Source organism: Pectinophora gossypiella, chromosome 13, assembly GCF_024362695.1.
Source record: "Pectinophora gossypiella chromosome 13, ilPecGoss1.1, whole genome shotgun sequence".
In the NCBI taxonomy this organism is placed as follows: Eukaryota; Metazoa; Arthropoda; class Insecta; order Lepidoptera; family Gelechiidae; genus Pectinophora; species Pectinophora gossypiella.
In genome coordinates, this window is record NC_065416.1 from 4,274,265 (window position 1) to 4,294,804 (window position 20,540).

The following is a 20,540-nucleotide window of genomic DNA, read 5'->3' on the forward strand; positions in this document are numbered from 1 at the left end:
TAAATATATTAAAAAGAGAGCCGCTGATAACTACAATAATTCTTACTTGTATTATTAATATCCAAGTATGACTACCCTATATGTGTTCTCCGCTAGGGTCGATTATTTTTTTCAAATATTTTTCTCTCTATCGACGCCCTGAGCCGAGGTTCGCGCCCAAAAGGGCACCGTCAGGCCTGTTGTCTTAAATTTTGTATCGGGTGAGAGTTCTCAGCTCTCACCATTTGTCCGGCCAAGTAGTTAATGCCATTTGCGGCAAATCTACAATAAGTCACGTCAACAGAAAATGTGTTCTCCAAAGCCCTGAGGATCTTTATACGAAAGCTAGATTTTACTGACGCCTTTTCTAATCATTTCCCAATAAAATGAGGTTTCAACATTATTATTTTTTGTTCCGTGTAAGTGTGTATTTTGTTTTTTGTAGAAGTGTAGTTTTAAGTGATTTTTTGTGTAATGAATAAAATATTAGTATTATTTATTTCTATTAAATGTAAGTGCACTTCGAAGTGTACCTAAGTTTTATCGCAACGGTGTCTATAAGGGACTTCTCTGTGCGTCAAAAACTTGAGATAGCATCGGTCGGTTAAACAATGGGCGATCGCATCCGCCCCGATACACGGTTACATAAGATCACAGAATATACAAGAAGCAAGATGGCAGGAACAAGATTGATAGGATATCTCATGGTATAAGAAGACCCGGTATACTCAAAAATTACACCTAACATTTCAAAGTTAGCCCAGCTGACGTCATACCATACTGCGTTGCCATTTTCTAAAACATAAATTACCCACGACCAATTTTTTATATTTACTTTGCATGGAAATTTTGAACTCTTAGTAAAATATTTACTTACATTTTTAATGTTATTTAGGTATTGGACAAGTAATAGTAATTAAATACATTATTAGTCAGTAATTCACTTAATTTTCAATACTAAAATTTACGTCCTTGGAATGTTGGAAATGCCAATTTAATGATAACACAATGGTAACACTTACGTCATCAAAGGGTTAACAATGGCGGATTGTCATAGAATCGAGCATACCTGGTTTTCTTATGCCATGGGATATCTGACGTATTATCCGTCAATAGTGATCAAACGGTAAGTTGCAAGTGGTACGTAAAATAATAGTAGGTACAGCATCTGTTTTTATTTATTTATAAACAAAATGACATCCACGTACACTTTAATACTATCGCCAAACTACAACAGTAGTAATCAGATAATGCAACTTTAATCAGAATCGAACCCGGACTACCAGGTTGTAAGTCAAATCATGTAATAACTAGACCACAGCGGTTGCTTCTGACTTTGATACATAGAGCACACGGAACTCCGCGGGGTATCGGACTATGTATTTTCGAACAAAACTAACAAATATTTGTATTTGTTTGCTGTTCGCGCTAATATTGGCTTTTCACGAACCTTGACATCAAGTGTGCAAAGTGTGTTTGTACCTAGTTTTAGTGGGCCCTGGAATTCGAAATACTTTACCCCCCTGCGCCCCTCAGCCCCTCAAAATACAAAACCCAGCACCCCCCCTAACCCCCCCTAACCCCTAGAACCCCCCCCCCCAACCCCTAGACCCCCATAACCTCTAGGACCCCCCCTAACTCCTAGACCCCCCCCCCTAACCTCTAGATATGTGGCCGCCGGCCAGGGTGCACCCAGTTTTTTGACGCCCCCCCTATTTCGGCGCCCGGTGCGGTCGCACCGTTTGCACCGCCCGAGGGCCGTCGCTGTACACGACAACAAAGAACAAAATCGACGAGTCATTGGATTACTTACAAGCGTTCTCAATTTAATCAAATCTTGAAAATTGGATGCTTGTTCATACGGTATTTTTGAATCAATAGTTAATTTTGTACGGGACGAATAAACATAACCCCGTCATTGGTTTTCAACAGAAAGAAGACGAGTTAATTCCGCGCCATTTTGGCCAAAGAATAGCGTGTCGTAAATAGGCGACACAAGCTGCTAATGGCTATTTCATTGCAAGATTATGGTCAAGGCGGCCCAAGGCCACACTGCGCCCTTTGACCACATTGTTCTGTATAGCCTCAATAGGTCACATACACCATTAAGCTCTTTCTAACCATTGCCTACGTCAATCATCACGTTACGAAAGTTGGACATTAAATGGCTACATACTTATTATTTATTTTGGTTTGTGTAAGCCTCTGTCAAAGCGCGGTTTTGATTTAGTAAGCGTGTAAGTTCGTTTAGAAACATAATTTATTTTGGCTTATTATTTTCGAGGCGACTAAAAACTTAAAGAGCGACTAACTGTTTTGTTAGAAATAATTACTTGGCAGCGATTAAATATTATTGCGACAATTATATTAGATGAGCTTCGAAATGCAAGGATTTATTAAAACTCTTTAATGGCTGCTACTTTAAGGTAGCAAAAATATTTAACAGGGCCCATGAAATTATAGGTGAGGTATTATAAATAATGTCTTGGCGACTAATATTAACACAGGAGAACTAAAAATATTTTATTGGCAAATATAGGCTTCCATATAAAAATACACTTTCGGGCTGCGATTTGCAAGCACCTAAAAAAATAAAACGGGTACTGTAATTAAGTATTTGGATTCTAATATTTTTGTTTGTGAATCAAAATTTAATGAAAACGGCGCCAAGCGCGCACGCTTAGCAGAGTGCGGGCCGCGGCGCGGGGGGTGGTGTAGGGTTTTACTAACCAATGGCAAGCGGCGGGCGGTTGTCACGGGATGAAACGATTGCTTGTTATTGTTTACTCGTAATATTTTCACATAAGTGTCATTATACCGAACAACGTTTCAACAATTTTTGAAAACTATTTTTACTATTGGCCGAAGTCTCTTTTGAAGTTTTTTCATTCCCTATATTATCTATTTGACATATTTTTACTGCACCAAAACGACAATTTACCGAATACTATGTTATGTAATTTTGAAAATATATTTTTATTTTTTTCTATGGAGCTCGCTTGTGTGATCGAGGCTCGAAAGCTGCTTCGAAACGACTGCGGTAACAGATGCGAGCGAAGCGAGCACGGAAATTCGCGGCACCCCGATACTGTAGATATAGATTACGAAGGCTGTATTTGCAGGGGGGCGAGCAAAGCGAGCCCCCTGCCATATAGCCGAGTGAGTTAGGTTACTTGTGACCATCGAGACCCGAAGGGCCGAGAGGCGGCGGTTAAGACCTTTTAAGGTCTCTGATTTTGAAGGTTTATTAACAGTAGTGTAATGAATGTTCGGCATCATGATATTTTGGACAAAATGTATTTCGGCCAACCGTAACTTCGGAAAATAGTTTTTCCTACAAATGAAACGTCTGAGTAACAAAAAATAACGAATTGTTTTTAAGTCAAACGAAATTTAGGCAAATGTAATTTCGGCGAAGTGAAAAAACCGAAACGAAAATAGTCGAAAAGCTGTCTGTTAATGAAATTCGGCGGAAAAAAAATCGAACTTAAGATAACCGTAGCCATAGTAGTCAAAATGAGAAATAGACTGTTTGAGAAGTAGACCCCTGGCGCCAGTGGTCTACTTCTAAAACTGTCTATTTCGCATCATTACCCACTTCTCTGTTTGACTACTTCGCTAACTGCCTACTTAGCAAACAGTCTGTTTCGCATTCCGCCTACTTTTCAATTGAACTACTTCGCAAACTGACTACTTTTTTCTTTAATGTCATCTTCGGACAGTTAATAACATAATAGCAATAGAAAGTACATTCGTTACCTCCTTGCTAGAGGAAATTACTGGCCACTTTATTTTTGATATATCCTTCATTTATTTTCCTTTAATGACAAATAAGATGAAATAATGTCATATCAATGTCATTGTGTATTCAGTGCGTTAGTTTAATAAAAGGGAATAGTATTTTTACTGTTTACGTAATGGATTTGCAATTTACTAAGAACCAAGTCGGTCGTCTTTCCTTGTTACAAGAAGGCTACAGGTACAATTTTGAAAAAACAAACAAGTCTGGCAGTACACTGTGGCGCTGTGCCAATCGTAGTTGCTGCAGTAGTACCATTACATTAGACCAATCCAAAACTAAAGTCCTCAGATCAAGCGACAAGAACCCTCATACGTGTTTTCCCGATCTAAACAGAAACAGAATTCTATTGGCTATAGAAAAAACAAAAAGTGATGTCTGTGTTAATTTTGATCCAATCCAAAAAATTTATGAAGGTAACATTGAACATTTAAAACTTGATTGCTGTGTTCCATCATTTTTGTCAGTAAAAGATACGTTATATAGAGCCAGAAAAAAAATTCTAAATACCGATCGTTTAATATTTTCAAACATCCAGGAAGTTTACGTTCCTAGCGGTTTGGCGAAGAAATTTTTAATTTGTGAAGACGGTGATATAGAAAAATTTTTAGTTTTCTCTACACCCTTGGCGAAAAAACAGATAAAGGGAATACCTGGCAGATTTTATGGTGATGGCACGTTCCGTTGTGTACCGTCACCGTTCTATCAATTATACACTATCCATTTTGATTTGGGTTCCACGATTGAAAGTGTTAACGTGAAACCAATTATTTATGCGATGTTACCTAACAAAAGTGAAATAACATATACACGCTTTTTTGAGATCCTGAAAGAAAAATTAAAGGTTGAGATGACAGATTTCAAATGTGATTTTGAAAGTGCGGTTATAAACGCTGTGCAGACTGTTTATCCACAATGTAAGGTAACAGGATGCTACTATCATTTTCAAAAAGCCATTTGGAGAAAGTATAAGCAATTAAAAATACAAGGCCATGGTGGACGAAAAATGGTAAGATGGACCACACACTTGCCTTTATTGCCGTCACATTTAATCAAAGAAGGGTGGAGGGTTATTTTGAATAATGTCCCAGAGCTTACTAATCCGATTATGGAGTTCAAAATTTACTTTGAATCCCAGTGGCTGAGAAAAGTTTCTGCGGAGATCCTGAGTTGTGCACACCAATTGCATCGTACAACAAATGTTCTAGAAGGTTGGCATAGGCGTCTCAATGCCAGGATACCTAAAAAGCCAACTTTCTTCTCATTTGTTCATAAACTGCGCAAAGAGGGAAAACATTTCGATTTTCAAATTCAAAGATGTTTGTTCCACCCTTTGAAAAAAAACCGCAAGAACTGTGATATACAATTTGATCAAAAATTAGAAAAACACGTGTGCCAATTAGAAACTAACGAAATAACAATTATAGAATATTTACAAAAAACTGTTTATATGCGATTAAAATTTAATTAGTGTTTTTAAGTTTTTCTTTGTTATTACATTACAATTTAAGTTTAATTTCATTTTAAGTTTGTTTGGTTAATAAAAATAATATAATACAAAACGTAATGAATAATTTTCTATTTATCAGTACTTTGTTCGTTCTTTGACAAGTAGGTAGTTTGCGAAGTGGTCTCTTTGAGAGTAGGCGGAATGCGAAATAGACTGTTTGATAAGTAGGCGATTTGCGAAGTTGTCTCCACGAAAAGTAGTCAAAATGAGAAATAGACTGTTTGAGAAGTAGACCCCTGGCGCCGGAGGGGTATTATCATAAACCAATAATATTTTTTGCATGCCAATATTTGCTTTATTTAGACCTAATAAAATGTCGCACATAATATGTTTTATATGACCTTGTGCATATTTTTTTAACACCCCATTCAATTTTATAAACGATCTCATTGTATAATTTATAAAAGCCTATTTTTTACAATTTATCCGCTATCAAGTTGTCGCCTAACAATAAATTCAGTTGCTACACAAAAAAATCGCTGCCAATTTAAATTTAAATAAACCTCATAACTTAATAAAAAGCTGCTTCTTTATGCTTAAAATGCTACTTCACTGTAGCTGCCAACCTATTATTTTTGCTACCCATTTTAATTATTTGTAAAACCCTAAATCACATTAGTTTGTCGCCGCGTTAAATACATGCCATTTATTTTCTTTTGTCTATATTTCTGTCTATGTACAGATTTCAACTTGATAAATGTAACTATTGATGTCTCCTTCTTTTTCGGCGGATAAGAAAATGACAGGTATAACTTTAACAGAAATTAGCAACATTGAAAAATGAATTTCAGATTATTTTAAATGTAAATAGCTTCTTTCACTTTAAGGTTGCCTCGAAGAAATTGTTGTTTAACAGTAAAGCCGCCTAATGTATTTATTTTGTCCTATGTATAATTGTATTTTTTCTTGTCAGTTTAAAGAGTTTTGTATTGTATTGTAGATTGATGAAAACAAAAAAGTTAACTAACCTATTTAGTTAAATCCAAAATTCAAAGATATTTATTCTACAAGATGGTGAAAGGAAAGTGAAAAATAAAGAGAGTTTATATGACTTTTTCATAGAAACAGTGTTATGTGACCACCCTGACAGAAGCAGGCCTGTCCACTAGTCAGCACCTGATCACCAGCAGTAAAAAAGGTTAATAAAATAACTATGATGTAGACTAGGTTATACAGTGTCTTTGTTAAACAAAGTACGGTATAATAAATTCCTAAACAACTCGTTTAGAGCAAAACCACGCGTGGGTGGCAGTATTCTTATTTAACTTTCGAAAGTGGCTGCAAGGTAACCAGTATTCTAGACAAAGAGAATTAACTGCTTTTACGTCTTTAATCTCCTATTAACTATTCTACCTCACGCTACCTGACTCACACTTACGTAAATCTGCGTAACAAAAACCTCAGGATTTGATTATTTCCATATAAATTTAACCTGAATACGAAATGACTGGTACACAATATGACATCAGAGCGAGGGACTAGAAAGACACCTTTTATGTGCTGCAAACGTGTTAGGAATATTAGGCTTCATTTTATTATCATTTTTAAGCGTTAAGGAGGTAAACTTAAGAAAGGATTTTTATAATACAATCCTAATACAAAACAAAAAACAATACAGAAAAGAATTAAAAAAATATTGCACATATAAACTTAAAATTAAAATCAATTACAAAAGTGACAAGAGAAGGACCATCGGCGGCTTTAGTGCTCAATAGCAATATATTTCGGGCAACCTTAGTGCTAATAAGCTACATGGTTTTAATGACAGTTTATACCTAAGTGTGGGTTTTTTTTTAGAATAGAATAGAATAGAATAGAATAGAAAAAGTTTATTATATTTTTCAATTTTAACGAGGCTTTGAACACCCTGAGTGATCATGCCAGCTTCATAGGTGCTTTCGTGTACCTATCCCTTAGGTAAAGGGGTCAACCAGATAATATAAACAAGTAAGGGTTTTATTAAGCTCTTTACACCCACTTCAAAGTAACCGCTTATGCTAGAGTTGTCCCATAAAGTCACCTTACAGTGAAAACCACATAACCCATTTTTTAAATGATTTGATTTTTGTTAACAAAACCCCTAATACACAAGTTTCGTCCAAGCAAAAAGTGGTCTCAATTCTTACCCGTATTGAAACTAATTGAAAGGAATCGAGGTTCAAGAAAATCACTTCGAAAATTGCTTACGTCGTTTTCAGTAGGTAAAAAGCAACGATATAACATAACATAACATAACAAATACTTTATTGCACAAACAGGAAAAAACAAAATACAAAACAAAAGAGAAATATTTTATATATGTACATATATATTTTTGGTCTGAATTACCCCTAATCCAAAAACTGGGTACGCTTAACAAGTCAAACTTTTTTGCCAAGACTAACTAACTTATGCCATCAACATGGAAAAAATCCCCGAAAAAATGCCTACACCTAAACATTCTTATTTTGAACGAAAAGTTTTAACATGTACATTGTATAGTGTTTGAACTAGTTTTCGTATTTGAGTTAGGCAGAATAACACGAGAGTTAGTTAAGTAATTCCATCTGTAAAACATGTCTAGAATAGACACGAAACTTTTTTGAGTGAACGTCTGGAAAGTTTTTGTTCTAACCCACGTACCTAAATAATATATTAATAAAGGAGAAAATACCTCAACTTTGTGGTTCTGACACATTCTACACATAGCTTCAGGATCATAAAGAGCTGAATATTTAATATAGTTACTTACATAAGTATGTCTAGAAAGTTGTTAAAAGCGGTTTTATAAATAATTAAAAATATAGTTGAGCAGCTCGGTGGCGCAGCGGTTAACGCGCTCGGTCTGCGATTGTTGAAGTAAAGCAACTTTCGCAGAGGCCGGTGACAGGATGGGTGATCACAAAAAAAAAACATCTCAAGCTCCTCCGTGCTTCGGAAGGCACGTTAAGCCGTTGGTCCCGGCTGCATTAGCAGTCGTTAATAGCCATCAATCCGCACTGGGCCCGCGTGATGGTTTAAGGCCCTATCTCCCTATCCATCCATAGGGAAGGCCGGTGCCCCAGCAGTGGGGACGTTAATGGGCTGATGATGATGATAGTTGAGCAGTATAATGTTGGAACTGTGTTAGTCTTCTTCTACAACTTTTGTGTAAGTAATTACCTAGACATCGAATTATGTGGTAAAGTGCCCGAGCCGAGATTCTTCTTTTTTTTGACGTGACTTTTTGTAGATTTGCCGCAGATGGCATTAACTACTTGGCCGGACAAATGCGGAGCGCTGAAGGCTCTCATCCAGTATAACGTTTAAGACAACAGGCCTGAAAGTGCCCAGTTGGGCGCGAACCTCGGCTCAGGGCGTCGTCTGAAAGGAAAAATATTTGAATGAATTACCCTAGTGGGTCGATAGCGATAAGCGCTGATTGAGGGAAGTCGTCGACCACGCCGGCGGGGTCGGTATCGGGGTCCTGAAGTGTTTGGTGTCGCGAGCTGATTGGTTGCCGGGATTCGAACCCGTACACTACAATGTAAATCACGCGGTCTCCGCACAAGGTTACCACTAATTGAAGATTTACGAATTATATCAGGCATAACTATAAAATATTAATCATGTCATTATATTTACGAAAGCTCGTGAATATGTGAAGTAAATGCTTGTCAATCAACCATCAACAAGACACCTTGCCCTTTACAAACTTCAATTCTTATATTTTACTTTTGATAAAATGTTTCGAAATAATAAGCTTTTTATAGTAGACCCAGCATCATTTTGCAATTGGAATTGGGTTTGGCCTTACGGTTTTAATACAAGTTTAATCATATTAGAACGTGTTTTTTCAAACAGGTGCTTGTAAACGTGGTATTGACTTCTTCTCATTACCAAAATCATCAACCCAGGTGTTATTATTGAGCCGCCAAAGGCACATAACATGGCTCATGTAACGACTACATGCTTACCTCACTAAGTAGTAACCGGCCCAAAGTCTTAACGAGCCTTCCGAAGCACGGATCATCTTACTATCGGGCAATCAGGTGATCAACGTGTAATGTTCTAACCAAACTAGGGATCGACGACGAACAGTTGTTCGTGATATGTCCCCACAGGGATTCGATCCCGGGGCCTCCGGATCGTGAGAACAACGCTCAAGTGGTATTCACTATAATGCGACAATAAGTCTGCCTATTATGCTTATGTTTTTATTCGTATGTTTATGTCCTTTGTATATGTTGTTGTGCAGTATTATTTATTGATTGATTGACAATAACCAACAATAATAAACATCCAAAGGTAGGTATCGAACATTTTGTTACATGCAATAAAGAAAATTCTTCCCCCACAAGTATTAATCGTAAGCCCAAATAAATCAAAATCCTTGGTAATCTACAGTCGCGTACAGCGAGAAGCTCTTTTTCAATTTAGTCACGTATAAAATTATTCACTTTATCTTGTAGTCACGTGTTTCCATTTTCAATAAAAATAAGACCCACGTTACAAGGCAAAATAAAATTATGCTTGATATCAAGTTGACAAACATGATAAAACTGAGTTCAATATCTTTTTTCTACGTCATCATCCTTTTGCCTTTAGCCCACTGTAGGTGGGGTGGCACAACATGTATTCTCCTCTTCCATTAATTTCTGTGAGTTGTCATCGCAGTACGCACACGCATATCCTCTTTACACAACACTTTCTTGGGTCGTCCCTTACTCCTACATCCACATTCATACTCATAACTTCCTCGTCATATGCCTTTCATTCCTCCTCATTACATGCCCGTAGAATGCTAACCTGTTGCTCCTCAATTTCTCACTAACTGGCGCTACTTTCAGACTTTCTCTTATAATTTTAGCACATAATAACGGGTTCTTACCGCGTTTAAATGGGGATATGAGACTCCCCGTTAAGAACCCGTTATTATGTGCTTTAATTATGATAATAACCGCGTTTCTCTTATAATTCCTAATCTTGTCCATTCTGGTCACAATTAAAAACATAATAATACCGGGTTCTTACCGCGTTATTCTCAGGGATATGAGACTCCCGAGATTTCAACACTGTTGCAAGTTGCCATGAGCAAGACAGAGGGTAGACAGATATGTTTGCCCTTAGAAAATTATGGATACACTTACTCCACTCCAATTTCATCAGTCGTTCCGTGATCATGGCACTTGAAAGAGAGTTGAAATATCGGAAGTCTCATATCCCTGATAATAACGCGGTAAGAACCCGGTATTATGTTTTTTAATTATGATAATAACCGCGTAAACCTCTAACATTCTGGTCATACTATATATCCATCTTAACATTCTCATCTCTGCCAAGTTATTTTTTAATTAAGATGGGTTTGCTCTTGACTTTGTTCTTACACGAGGAGAAGAGATCAACGGTGGAACGATCTTACCCCGAAAATGCCTATTCACCCGTGTGTACGGTCACGAGCATTAATATGTATACACTTTGGTACCATGTCACATTAACTTTTTTGACAAATTGAACTGTAAGTCTTATTAAATGTCAAATATATGTTTGTGCGACAGAGTCCTAAAGTGGTTATATTATATTACTCATGACTATACTCTCCTTGGTGTATCTTATTTTTCTACCTAATTTAGATTTATTAGGTACTTAATGAAATACATGTACCTAAGTAGGTGTTCTTTTGGTTTAGTTTTAGTTTTATATTTCTATCGAATGAATAAATAGTCATTTATCTCGATTTGGCTGAAAAAATCTGTCAGTACCGGTGCCAACGGTGGACTTATACATAATTACCTACCTACTGTCTGAGATTAATAGAAATTAGCTGTAAGTTAAGTTATATCTCAATTATACGAAGCTCTTTGTTCGAGACTGTTTTAAAGGAAGTTTAATTACATTTTATAAATAAAATCAATAGGAGTAATTTCGATACGAATTTAACTTTGACAAAGCACCTAACCCATTCAAACTCTCGTATAAAAAATAGGTATTAATATTTAATTATAAAATAATAAAAAGTTTTAATTACATGCGCTTTATAATTATCATTTGTTAGTTTTAATGGGGTCCAAGTAGTCTTTGAAGATTTCATATTAAAATATTTTCTATACAGTATATTCAGAGGAAAACGCCTACGTATATATGCTCTTTTGTGGTTTAGCCTGTTACGGCTTAACGAAACTTTGGTTAATATTTTTGTGTAGGCGTTGTAGGCGTTTCGTAGTTCGTATTAAGAAAATTGTAACAATGAAGATTTCAAGAAGGCATTGATTAGTATTTTTTTATAATTATAATGATATAATCTAGTTATAGAACGAATTGAGTAACAAATTGTGAATACTAGGTAATTAATCAAGGACTTTTAAGTTCTTCTTTACGTGGTAAGTGGTAAGCGTTCACGTAATAATATTAGCTTTCTATCTCTATGAAGGCTCTTATGGGCGCAATAATTATAACATATCATTTCATTTAAAAAAAAAATGTTTCCCCACAGGCAGTTAAAATGATTGCCTTGGCAAGATAATACATATTATACTGGTGTAGTTGTCTTAAACCTAGGGCCTACCTCCTGTATACCATTCCCGTCTGTATACGGATAAGCACGTGTGTGCGCGTATGTGTGTGTGTGTGTGTATGTGTGAGTCTATAAGCATTTAGTGCCTCAAGCTTTTTCTCCCAGACTAATTTCAGCTAAATAGGAATTTTATATTTAAAATGCCGAAAAATAATCGAATTACATTATACTATTTAAAAAAATATAAATCTACTACTCACGTACGCAGCTGCAAAGGGAACCAGGCAGGCCTACGCCTCAGTGGCTCGAGCGGACCGGAGACAGGAGCGGGGCGGAGAGCGTGCAACACCCGCTTGACTGCGCGCGCGCCGACCGCCAAGATGGCCGCCATCGCCAGTACGCATGCACCGCCGAAAGCTGCCCATAGCGCCTGTGAAAGATATATTATTTCAGATATATTTGTATTTGGGTGAATTTCAACGAATTTTTTATCGTTTCAGTGAGATTTTTTATTTCAATACATATATTTGATGACAAATATAACTTTAATCTATTTTAAAGTATGTGCGTGAATGGGTATCAAATACGATCGAAACTTACTAAGATATTTAAAATTGTTTTTTTTTTATGAATCCACTGAAGTGATGAATAGCCACTGAAATAATATAGTCAACAAAAAATGACCTGCTTAGCTAAGATTCCTTACTATGTTAGTATTTTAGGTTCGATTTATACATTCTTAAATCAATAGTTCAATACGTGCAATAACAAAATATTTGCGTTTGGTTGTTGTCAATATCTCTTTTTGTGACTATTGTCATTGTTTTTTTACTCGAATAGCGTTTGTTAGTCTAAATACTGAATAAGTTTATCTTAAATGTAGAAAAAAAGTAGACGCAATGTTGACGGAGTTACTAAAACTCACTGTCCTCTGAAATGATAACATTTTTCCGGACAAAAGTTAATTATACTGAAATAGTTTCTGTTGTTAGATTATGTTATAATTTAATGAAGTTATAATTAATTTAAGTCCAAATAATATAACATAACTTTTGACACATTTTTTTTGCGTGTTACCGTTTCCGTAACTGAATGGTTTAGAAGTAGAGGACCACTTACTTTATCCAGAAAAAATATACAAAATAATTTAGCGGCACGCGTTTTTTTGTTTTTGCAATTTGCCCGTTTAAGATTATATTTTACCCTTTCTTGTTCTTTCGCGTGGTTTGTGGAGTCGATAATCGACTACACCAACATGTGAAGCTAAGCTTGATCTTCTGATTACAAAGGCCAAATTAGTACATGCAACCAATAAGATATCTAAGTGACGTAGTGTTTATACAATTGCATACATTTTGTTGGTGGCGTGACTATGGATGCGGTAGTGTCAGATAGGCCCCTAAACTGCCCTAAATGAATAAAAAACATTATTTTAGACATAAAATTCTATACCTGTTCACACCAGAACACTAAAACTGTTTGGTTTTGGTTCACAGCAGGTTTTACAGTAAACACCTAGTAGGTAGATAAACACGTCAACACATTATTTATAAATCTCATTAAAATTTTCAGCTCTCGTCCGAAATTCAATTAAAAATAAATACTTACCTAAAAGCTGTAATTAGAAACTCGAGAAGAGGACATCTTTACGAATTGATTTGATTTAATTTGAAATGTTTAAATAGACGTATCGGGTACAAAGGCAGGCAAAAATCAATAAATGTACTCACGTAAGTCCCAATTTGTACTTTGTTGGCTTCTGCCGGATCTGCAAAGGACGAATTGCGTTACTTATTGCATGTAATGATTTCGTGTTTTAACCTATTTTCCTTTTGAGAAACGACGCTTGCTGGAGGGATTGATAGAAGTGGGCACAGGACCGCGAAAAATGTAAAGAGGCACGGGAGGCCTTTGCATAACAGTGGCGGATCTTGTAGCCTAGTTTAGATTAGATATATTCATACCCTTACCATAGGCAGTAGCGTTCCCCGCTGGCCCTACACATCCCCTCTCATCAACTAGACTGACTCTCGCGAGGAGTTTGACGTCAAGCACAATAGGTCTCGACTCCTTGCCACGTCCGCCACGCGCTCCACTGCGCTCCACTATCGGTAGGAGTATCCATCTAGTGTCGTCTCCGGAGTCCACTGGACCGTCCACCTCCACCTGACGGGAGACGGTGTGCGAGAACCAGGGGAGTGGATGCGCGTCTGGCACCATTTGTCTGCCAATACTGTGGACAAGAGTTTAGATGCATCAAGGAAGAAGTTGACCAGCTAATTCCGCCTATACAAGATAGATGGCGCTTATCTGTCCCAAAACGCGCTAACGAAGTTGTCACAGCGCGATGCACATAAATAACTTCCAACTTAACACGGTTGGTTCGTCGACTCCTAGTGATAATCTAATTTGTGGCTAGATGGGTGCATGCTCTATTTGGTAAGTACCCCAAAACATCCTTTGGCGGCATCACACCCTTCGCCGCCAAAAGGTCGATTTTGTACAGTCATAAGCAATATAATGTATCCGCTTTAGGACTCTGTGGTACTAACATATTTGACATTTAGTAAGACTTACAGTACAATTTGTCAAAAAAAATCATGTCATATGCTACCTTTTTTTTGACGTGACTTATTTTAGGTTTGCCACAGATGGTATTAACTACTTGGCCGGACAAATGGGGAGCGCTGAAGGCTTTCGCCTGGTACAACGTCTAAGACAACAGGCCTGAGGGTGCCCAGTTGGGCGCGAACCTCGGCTCAGGGCGTCGTCTGTGAGGAAGAATATTGAAAGGATTAATCGACCCTAGTGGGTCGATAGCGATAAGCGCTGAATGAGGGAAATCGTTGACCACGCCGGCGGGGTCGGTATCGGGGTTCTGAAGTGTTTGGTGTCGCGAGCTGATTGGCCGCCTCTATGGCTACAGTAATCGGGTCGTCGGGATTGTATATTACGTCCTTCGGACGCCGATACTTGACAGTACCGTCCCTAAGCGGGATCTATTCGGAAGCCGCAACTACGAAACGATTTTGAATTACCTGTAGACGGTGGGTTTGAGAGGGACTCGCGTGAGTGAAAATTACCCCTGCATAGGTCATGATCGGACGGAAAATATGGTACCAAAATGTAAGCATATTGATGCTCGTGATCGTACCACGGCCAAGCTCTACTTATCAAGTAGTTCCGGTATGCATCACAAAATGTTGCTCTGTTGCTATTTACTTCTGTGTTACAAACTGAAACGACAACATCCATCACCGTCCATCCCTTATCCCAGCCAATTGTGGTCGGCACAACATTGTATTCGTCTTCCATTCATCTCTGTCAGTCGACATCTCAGTAACTTTCGGTCGAATTAATTTTTACAACCCATCCATGATTTCTTGGGTCGTTCCCTCTATACCTCCATCACCAAGTTTGAAGGCCAGACGTATGAGTCTACCAATACCATTAATTAAAATAAAGAACTGGGGAGCCATTTTAGCCACATCAAAACAATTCATCTAAAAAGCAATGTTGCTATTTGACATTTATTTGCATTGCGCACTTACTTTTACATGCGCAAATGTCAAATTGCAATATTGCTTTTTTTACATATTATATGAGTTTATTCGATGTGGCCTTTTAACCCCCCTGTTCTGATACTAGCTACGTTAGCTCCGGCCAAGTAGTTAATGCTATTTGCGGCAAATCTACAATAAGTCACGTCAAAGAAACAAAAAAAAAAGGCCACGTTAAGGGCCCGTGGGAGCATCGATATTGATAACCTACGGTCGAAATCGGCTCGCAATATAGTTACCTGACATAATAGTATTGTTTCTGTAACCCGCGCGGCAAGCGGAGCGGGTAGCGAGGCGGGGGCAGCGACCAGCTGACTTTAGCCATGATCTCGCCCTGTACGGAGAGCGTGTGCGCGCGCACCGATGGAATTGGCAGCCGTGTTGCGTGCGCGCACGAGCATATACCCGCGACGCATTCTGTATGGAGAAGACAAATCATTTTTAAATGTATACATAAATAAGAGCGCATGCGCGCAATGTGGATTACGCACAAGACTGAAAAAGCACGATGTACGGATCATCATAAGCAGTTATTAGACTACCCTAACCATCCTTGCCGATTCGTCAAGCTTATGGGCAATCGGAATCTTGTAGTCTAACAGCAAATTAGTGGGTGTAACCACGATTTTCACACGATTCAAAGTGTAACTATGTTACCTACTGAATAAAGATATTTTTGAATTTGAATCTCGAGCGAGTCTAGCGTGGATTTTCCCGATCTCCAAGCGCTAGCCAGTAACCTTGACGTATCGGGCTGGATGGATTGGGTACTACGTATAATAACCGGCGTGTGTGTATGAAACGATTGGTGAATTTGGAGGAATCAAGAGAGGCACATCAGAATCGAAGCTAATGGAATTTCTTAATTTCTGCTTACCCCAGTGGCAAATAGTTGTGAGTTTATGTATGTGTACAATTGGTAGCGAGGTACAAATTGTTTACTAAAAAGGACTTTTTACTAAACGTCAAATCACGACATTGCTTGCACGAAAAGGCAAACTGTGACGTCATAGAAAAACGTGACAAAATGTCGGACTTATTATTACGTTTTTCTTTATTGAACTTCATAAATAAGATAAATAGAAAACAAGGAAATGTTTCTCGTCAGTTTTTGATCTGTCTTTATTTAGTAATCAGAATTACATAATTCATGTTTGACCTAGATATTATACTACCCAATTGTATTTGTCGTGTTTACTAATAAATGAGGGATTTTTCAGGCGTTGTACAAATTTAACGTGTTAATCACCTATTTTCTCATTACTCGGGGACATACTTATTCATAAGTAAGTATATTGTAATCACAGAGGCATAATATTATAAATAATTGTTGCTTGATATTTGGATCAGATACGTATAGAATAATGTAGCTACCTATATTGCTTCACTTTACTTTGATCAGGATAATAATGGGTGGAAGATCAGGAATGGGTCTTGTGCTTGGGTGTAATAATAAGGGTCATCCCTTATACCCAAAAATAAACATAAAAGATGCATATATAATAAATAATAATGTTATCCATGAAAATAGAAGGTTAAACGAAGGTAATATATAATATAATAACTTACCTTCGCACATTAAAAAATGTAATTTATTTAACGCTTTAAAAAATAAATAACAAATAAATTAGAATTAAAATGTGGCGTATTTTAGAAAGGTAGTTTAAACCCGTTTAATATTTAATTTAATAGTAAGAAAGTGACAGTAAGTGAAATGGCATTTATTTTTGGTCTACTACGATTTATGTGAACGATGAAATTAATTTTAGTTTTATCCTAGTTTATCTTCTTTCTCATGTAAGTGACCTTGTATTGTCTTAAGTGAGAATAAATAATCTTTAAACCTAACTGTGTACAGCAACATACATTTTTATTTTTTTTGGGGAACGTAACCAAAAAGTCCCCCATTCACGACGAGTCTAGAAACTTATTTAATCTATGATCTCCGTGGTCTAAACGACTACTGTTTGATATCTCAGCAATCGTTGTGAATGTGAATTTTATAGCAACAATAATATTATTGTGGTACGTATTATCATAAACATTGGTTTGACTATCTCTTGTATTTCGTAAACTTGCTTTTATAATGTTATCATAAATCTCTATTTAGAATTAGAACTTAAACAATTCGAAGTTTGTCTGTCTTGTGTTAGTCGAATAGGCTAGTTTCCAACTAGTCAAATCAATTACTTTTTACTAAACGTAAAAACACGAATTTACTATGGAATTTGCGTGAAAAAACACATTGTGACGTCATAGAATGTCTGACTTATTATTACTTTTATTTTTTATTAAAATTCATAAATAAGTAAAATAGAAGAAAGAAAATGTTTTCTTTTTTCTATTTAATTTATTTATGAAGTTTAATAAAGAAAAATGTAATAATAAGTGCGACATTTTGTCACGTTTTTCTATGACGTCACAGGTTGCTTTTTCATACAAATTCCATAGTAATTTCGTGTTTTGACGTTTACTAAAGAGTAGCTGATTTGACTAAAGTTCTGAGTACTGCCGTCGAGATAATGCGCATTTGACATTTAACAGATTTACAGGACTAGGGATGGGCATTAAGTAACACTGTTACTGAAATCGGCACATAAAAATATCGTTAAGCTATCGTTTGCACAGAGAATCTGTGCGAGCGAGACGCAATTATAATTATAATTCACGCGAGAGCGACAGAGATAGGATAGGGTAGGAATATCGAATCACCAGCTGTCAAATGCGCATTCTCCCGACGGCAGGACTTTACTTGGAAAGTACCCTATTGGGAATATAAGTGGTGAGCATAAATAATATGAAGACCGTTACCCTGATAAAGGGAGATTTAATAGAACGTATCCCTATATCCCTCAGTCGGGTTGGTTTAAGGATAAATCCGGGATGAAAACCAGTTAAGTTGAAAGCTATCTTTGTTTTTTATATGCAGATAAGTTAAATAACAGCCTCCGTGGAGGACAGACTCACTAAGTGATTTCGTCAATGTCTCCGTCGGGAAGCGAACCCGAACCTCCAGATCGTGAGCCTAACGCTCTAACCACTAGACCACGGCTGTTTTGTTTGTTTTTTTTTGACTTGACTTATTTTATTTTATTACACAGAGGTACACAACGGTTTGCAATCAATATCTTAATAAATAATATGTTAGAGTAATAAAGTAGAGTAGAGGAGCTCGGTGGCGCAGCGGTTAAGGCGCTCGGTCTGCGATTGTTGAAGTTAAGCAACTTTCGCAAAGGCCAGTCATAGGATGGGTGACGACAAAAAAACAAAAAAAAATCATCTCGAGCTCCTCCATGCTTCGGAAGGCACGTTAAGCCGTTGGTCCCGGCTGCATTAGCAGTCGTTAATAACCCTCAATCCGCACTGGGCCCGCGTGATGGTTTAAGGCCCGATCTCCCTATCCATCCATAGGGAAGGCGTGGTAGTGGGGACGTTAATGGGCTGGTGATGATGATTTTCATCATTTAGGTAATCGTTAATCCTATAATAATTTTTTTTACATAAAGTAAGCTTCACATGAGCTTTATATTTATTTTCTGACAAATTCAAAAAACTGTCTGGTATTTTATTGTAAAAACGTGTAAATAACCCCAAATCAATATATTAGTCTATTAAAACGCTGTATCGACATCTCCCTATCCATCCATAGGGAAGGCCCGTGCCCCAGCAGTGGGGACGTTAATGGGCTGATGATGATGATGATGAGTAATAAAGTATAGTTCTAGATTGAGAACGACAATAGGCTAGTTGCCAATTAGTCAAATCAGTTACATCATGCCTATATCCCACTGGGGTAAGCAGAGAATATTGCTTCGATCCTGACACTTCCTTTGCTTCCTCCACATTCATCAATCGTTTCATACACGCACGCCGGTTCAATAATATAATCCCGTCAGACGACGCCCTGAGCCGAGCCGAGCGCCCAACTGGGCACCCTCAGGCCTATTGTTTTAAATTTTGTACCGGATGAGAGCCCTCAGCGCGCCCCATTTCCCGGCTAAGTATTTAATGCCATTTGCGGCAAATCTACAAATGTTTTAAGGTCTAGTTAAGTATCTCTTTTGTACCTATTTTCTTTTATTTTTATTCATAAAGTATAAAGTAGCCACTAAAATGTATTAAAACAGGATGTAAATGATGGATGAATCCAAATAATTTACAAATATCCATTCTCAGTTACAAGTAAGAGGTAATCGTTCTGTACCCTGCGCAATGACAGACGGGATTCATAATGGTTGCCGACGATCTACAAATAAATTAATCGTAGCCGACGATACACGAATGTAAAGATGGGTCCACAAAAGTACCTTTTTTAGGGTTCAGTACCTAAAGGTTAAAAACGGGACCCTATTTTAAGACTTCGCTGTCTGTCCGTCTGTCTGTCACCAGGCTGTTATGTATTTCTGTTGCCTTTCTTTTTTTATTTTTATTTTGCCGTGACTTATTGTAGATTTGCCGCAGATGGCATTAACTACTTGGCCGGACAAATGGGGAGCGCTGAAGGCTCTCACCCGGTACAACGTTTAAGACAACAGGCCTGAGGGTGCTCAGTTGCCGGTATCACATCATATACTAAAAACAAAATAAAATAAATATTTAAGGAGGCTCCCATACAACAATTAGTTGTATTTTTTCTTTGATAATAAAATTAAAATGAAATAAATATTTAAGGGGGCTCACATACCAAAAACACCAGGTTTCCCCATTTTTTGCTCGATGTTAAAAAGGTTACAATATGAAATTTGTGTACCTACCTACTGTTGTTAACCTAGCGAATGGTACGGACCCCTTCGTGCGCGAGTCCGTCTCGCACTTGGACGGCATACATAAACTCACGCCTATTTCCTACCGGGCTAAGCAGACACTATGAAATTCCATTTGCTTCGATCCTGACACACTTCTCATGCTTCCTCCACATTCACCAATTGTTTCATACACGCACGCCGGTTCAGGGTAGATCGTACTAAACCTTAACCCATCCCTTTTTTTATTAGCGTCAAAATGGTGGGACCAATTGCTTATTGTTGAAATTGCATACTTACTGTTAGATATAGTACTCATCTAGTACTATTTGGTACCTAAACTAAAGAATCTAGTATCTTTCTCATTCAAAAGATATACACGTCAAGCTTTGGTTCCGCCATCTTGATGTCAAGATGGCGGGACTTGCCAAAACGGCGAACTAAGCAATTGATCACGCCATTTTGAGAGTTTTTTTTT

General features: G+C 37.4%; 1 protein-coding gene across 3 annotated transcripts in view; it reads right to left on the bottom strand.

Annotated features, from left to right (window-relative positions):
- The window catches only part of LOC126371701 (fibroblast growth factor receptor 3-like), a 189,415-nt gene that overhangs the window by 139,050 nt on the left and 29,825 nt on the right, over window positions 1–20,540 (bottom strand). For all 3 annotated transcript variants that reach the window (XM_050017012.1, XM_050017010.1, XM_050017011.1), the window contains 4 exons: window positions 15,560–15,737; window positions 13,731–13,993; window positions 13,491–13,528; window positions 12,021–12,190 (listed from right to left, as the gene is read on the bottom strand). In XM_050017012.1, coding sequence (XP_049872969.1) covers window positions 12,021–12,190; window positions 13,491–13,528; window positions 13,731–13,993; window positions 15,560–15,737 — 649 coding nt within the window. The remainder of the gene's footprint in view (window positions 1–12,020; window positions 12,191–13,490; window positions 13,529–13,730; window positions 13,994–15,559; window positions 15,738–20,540) is intronic.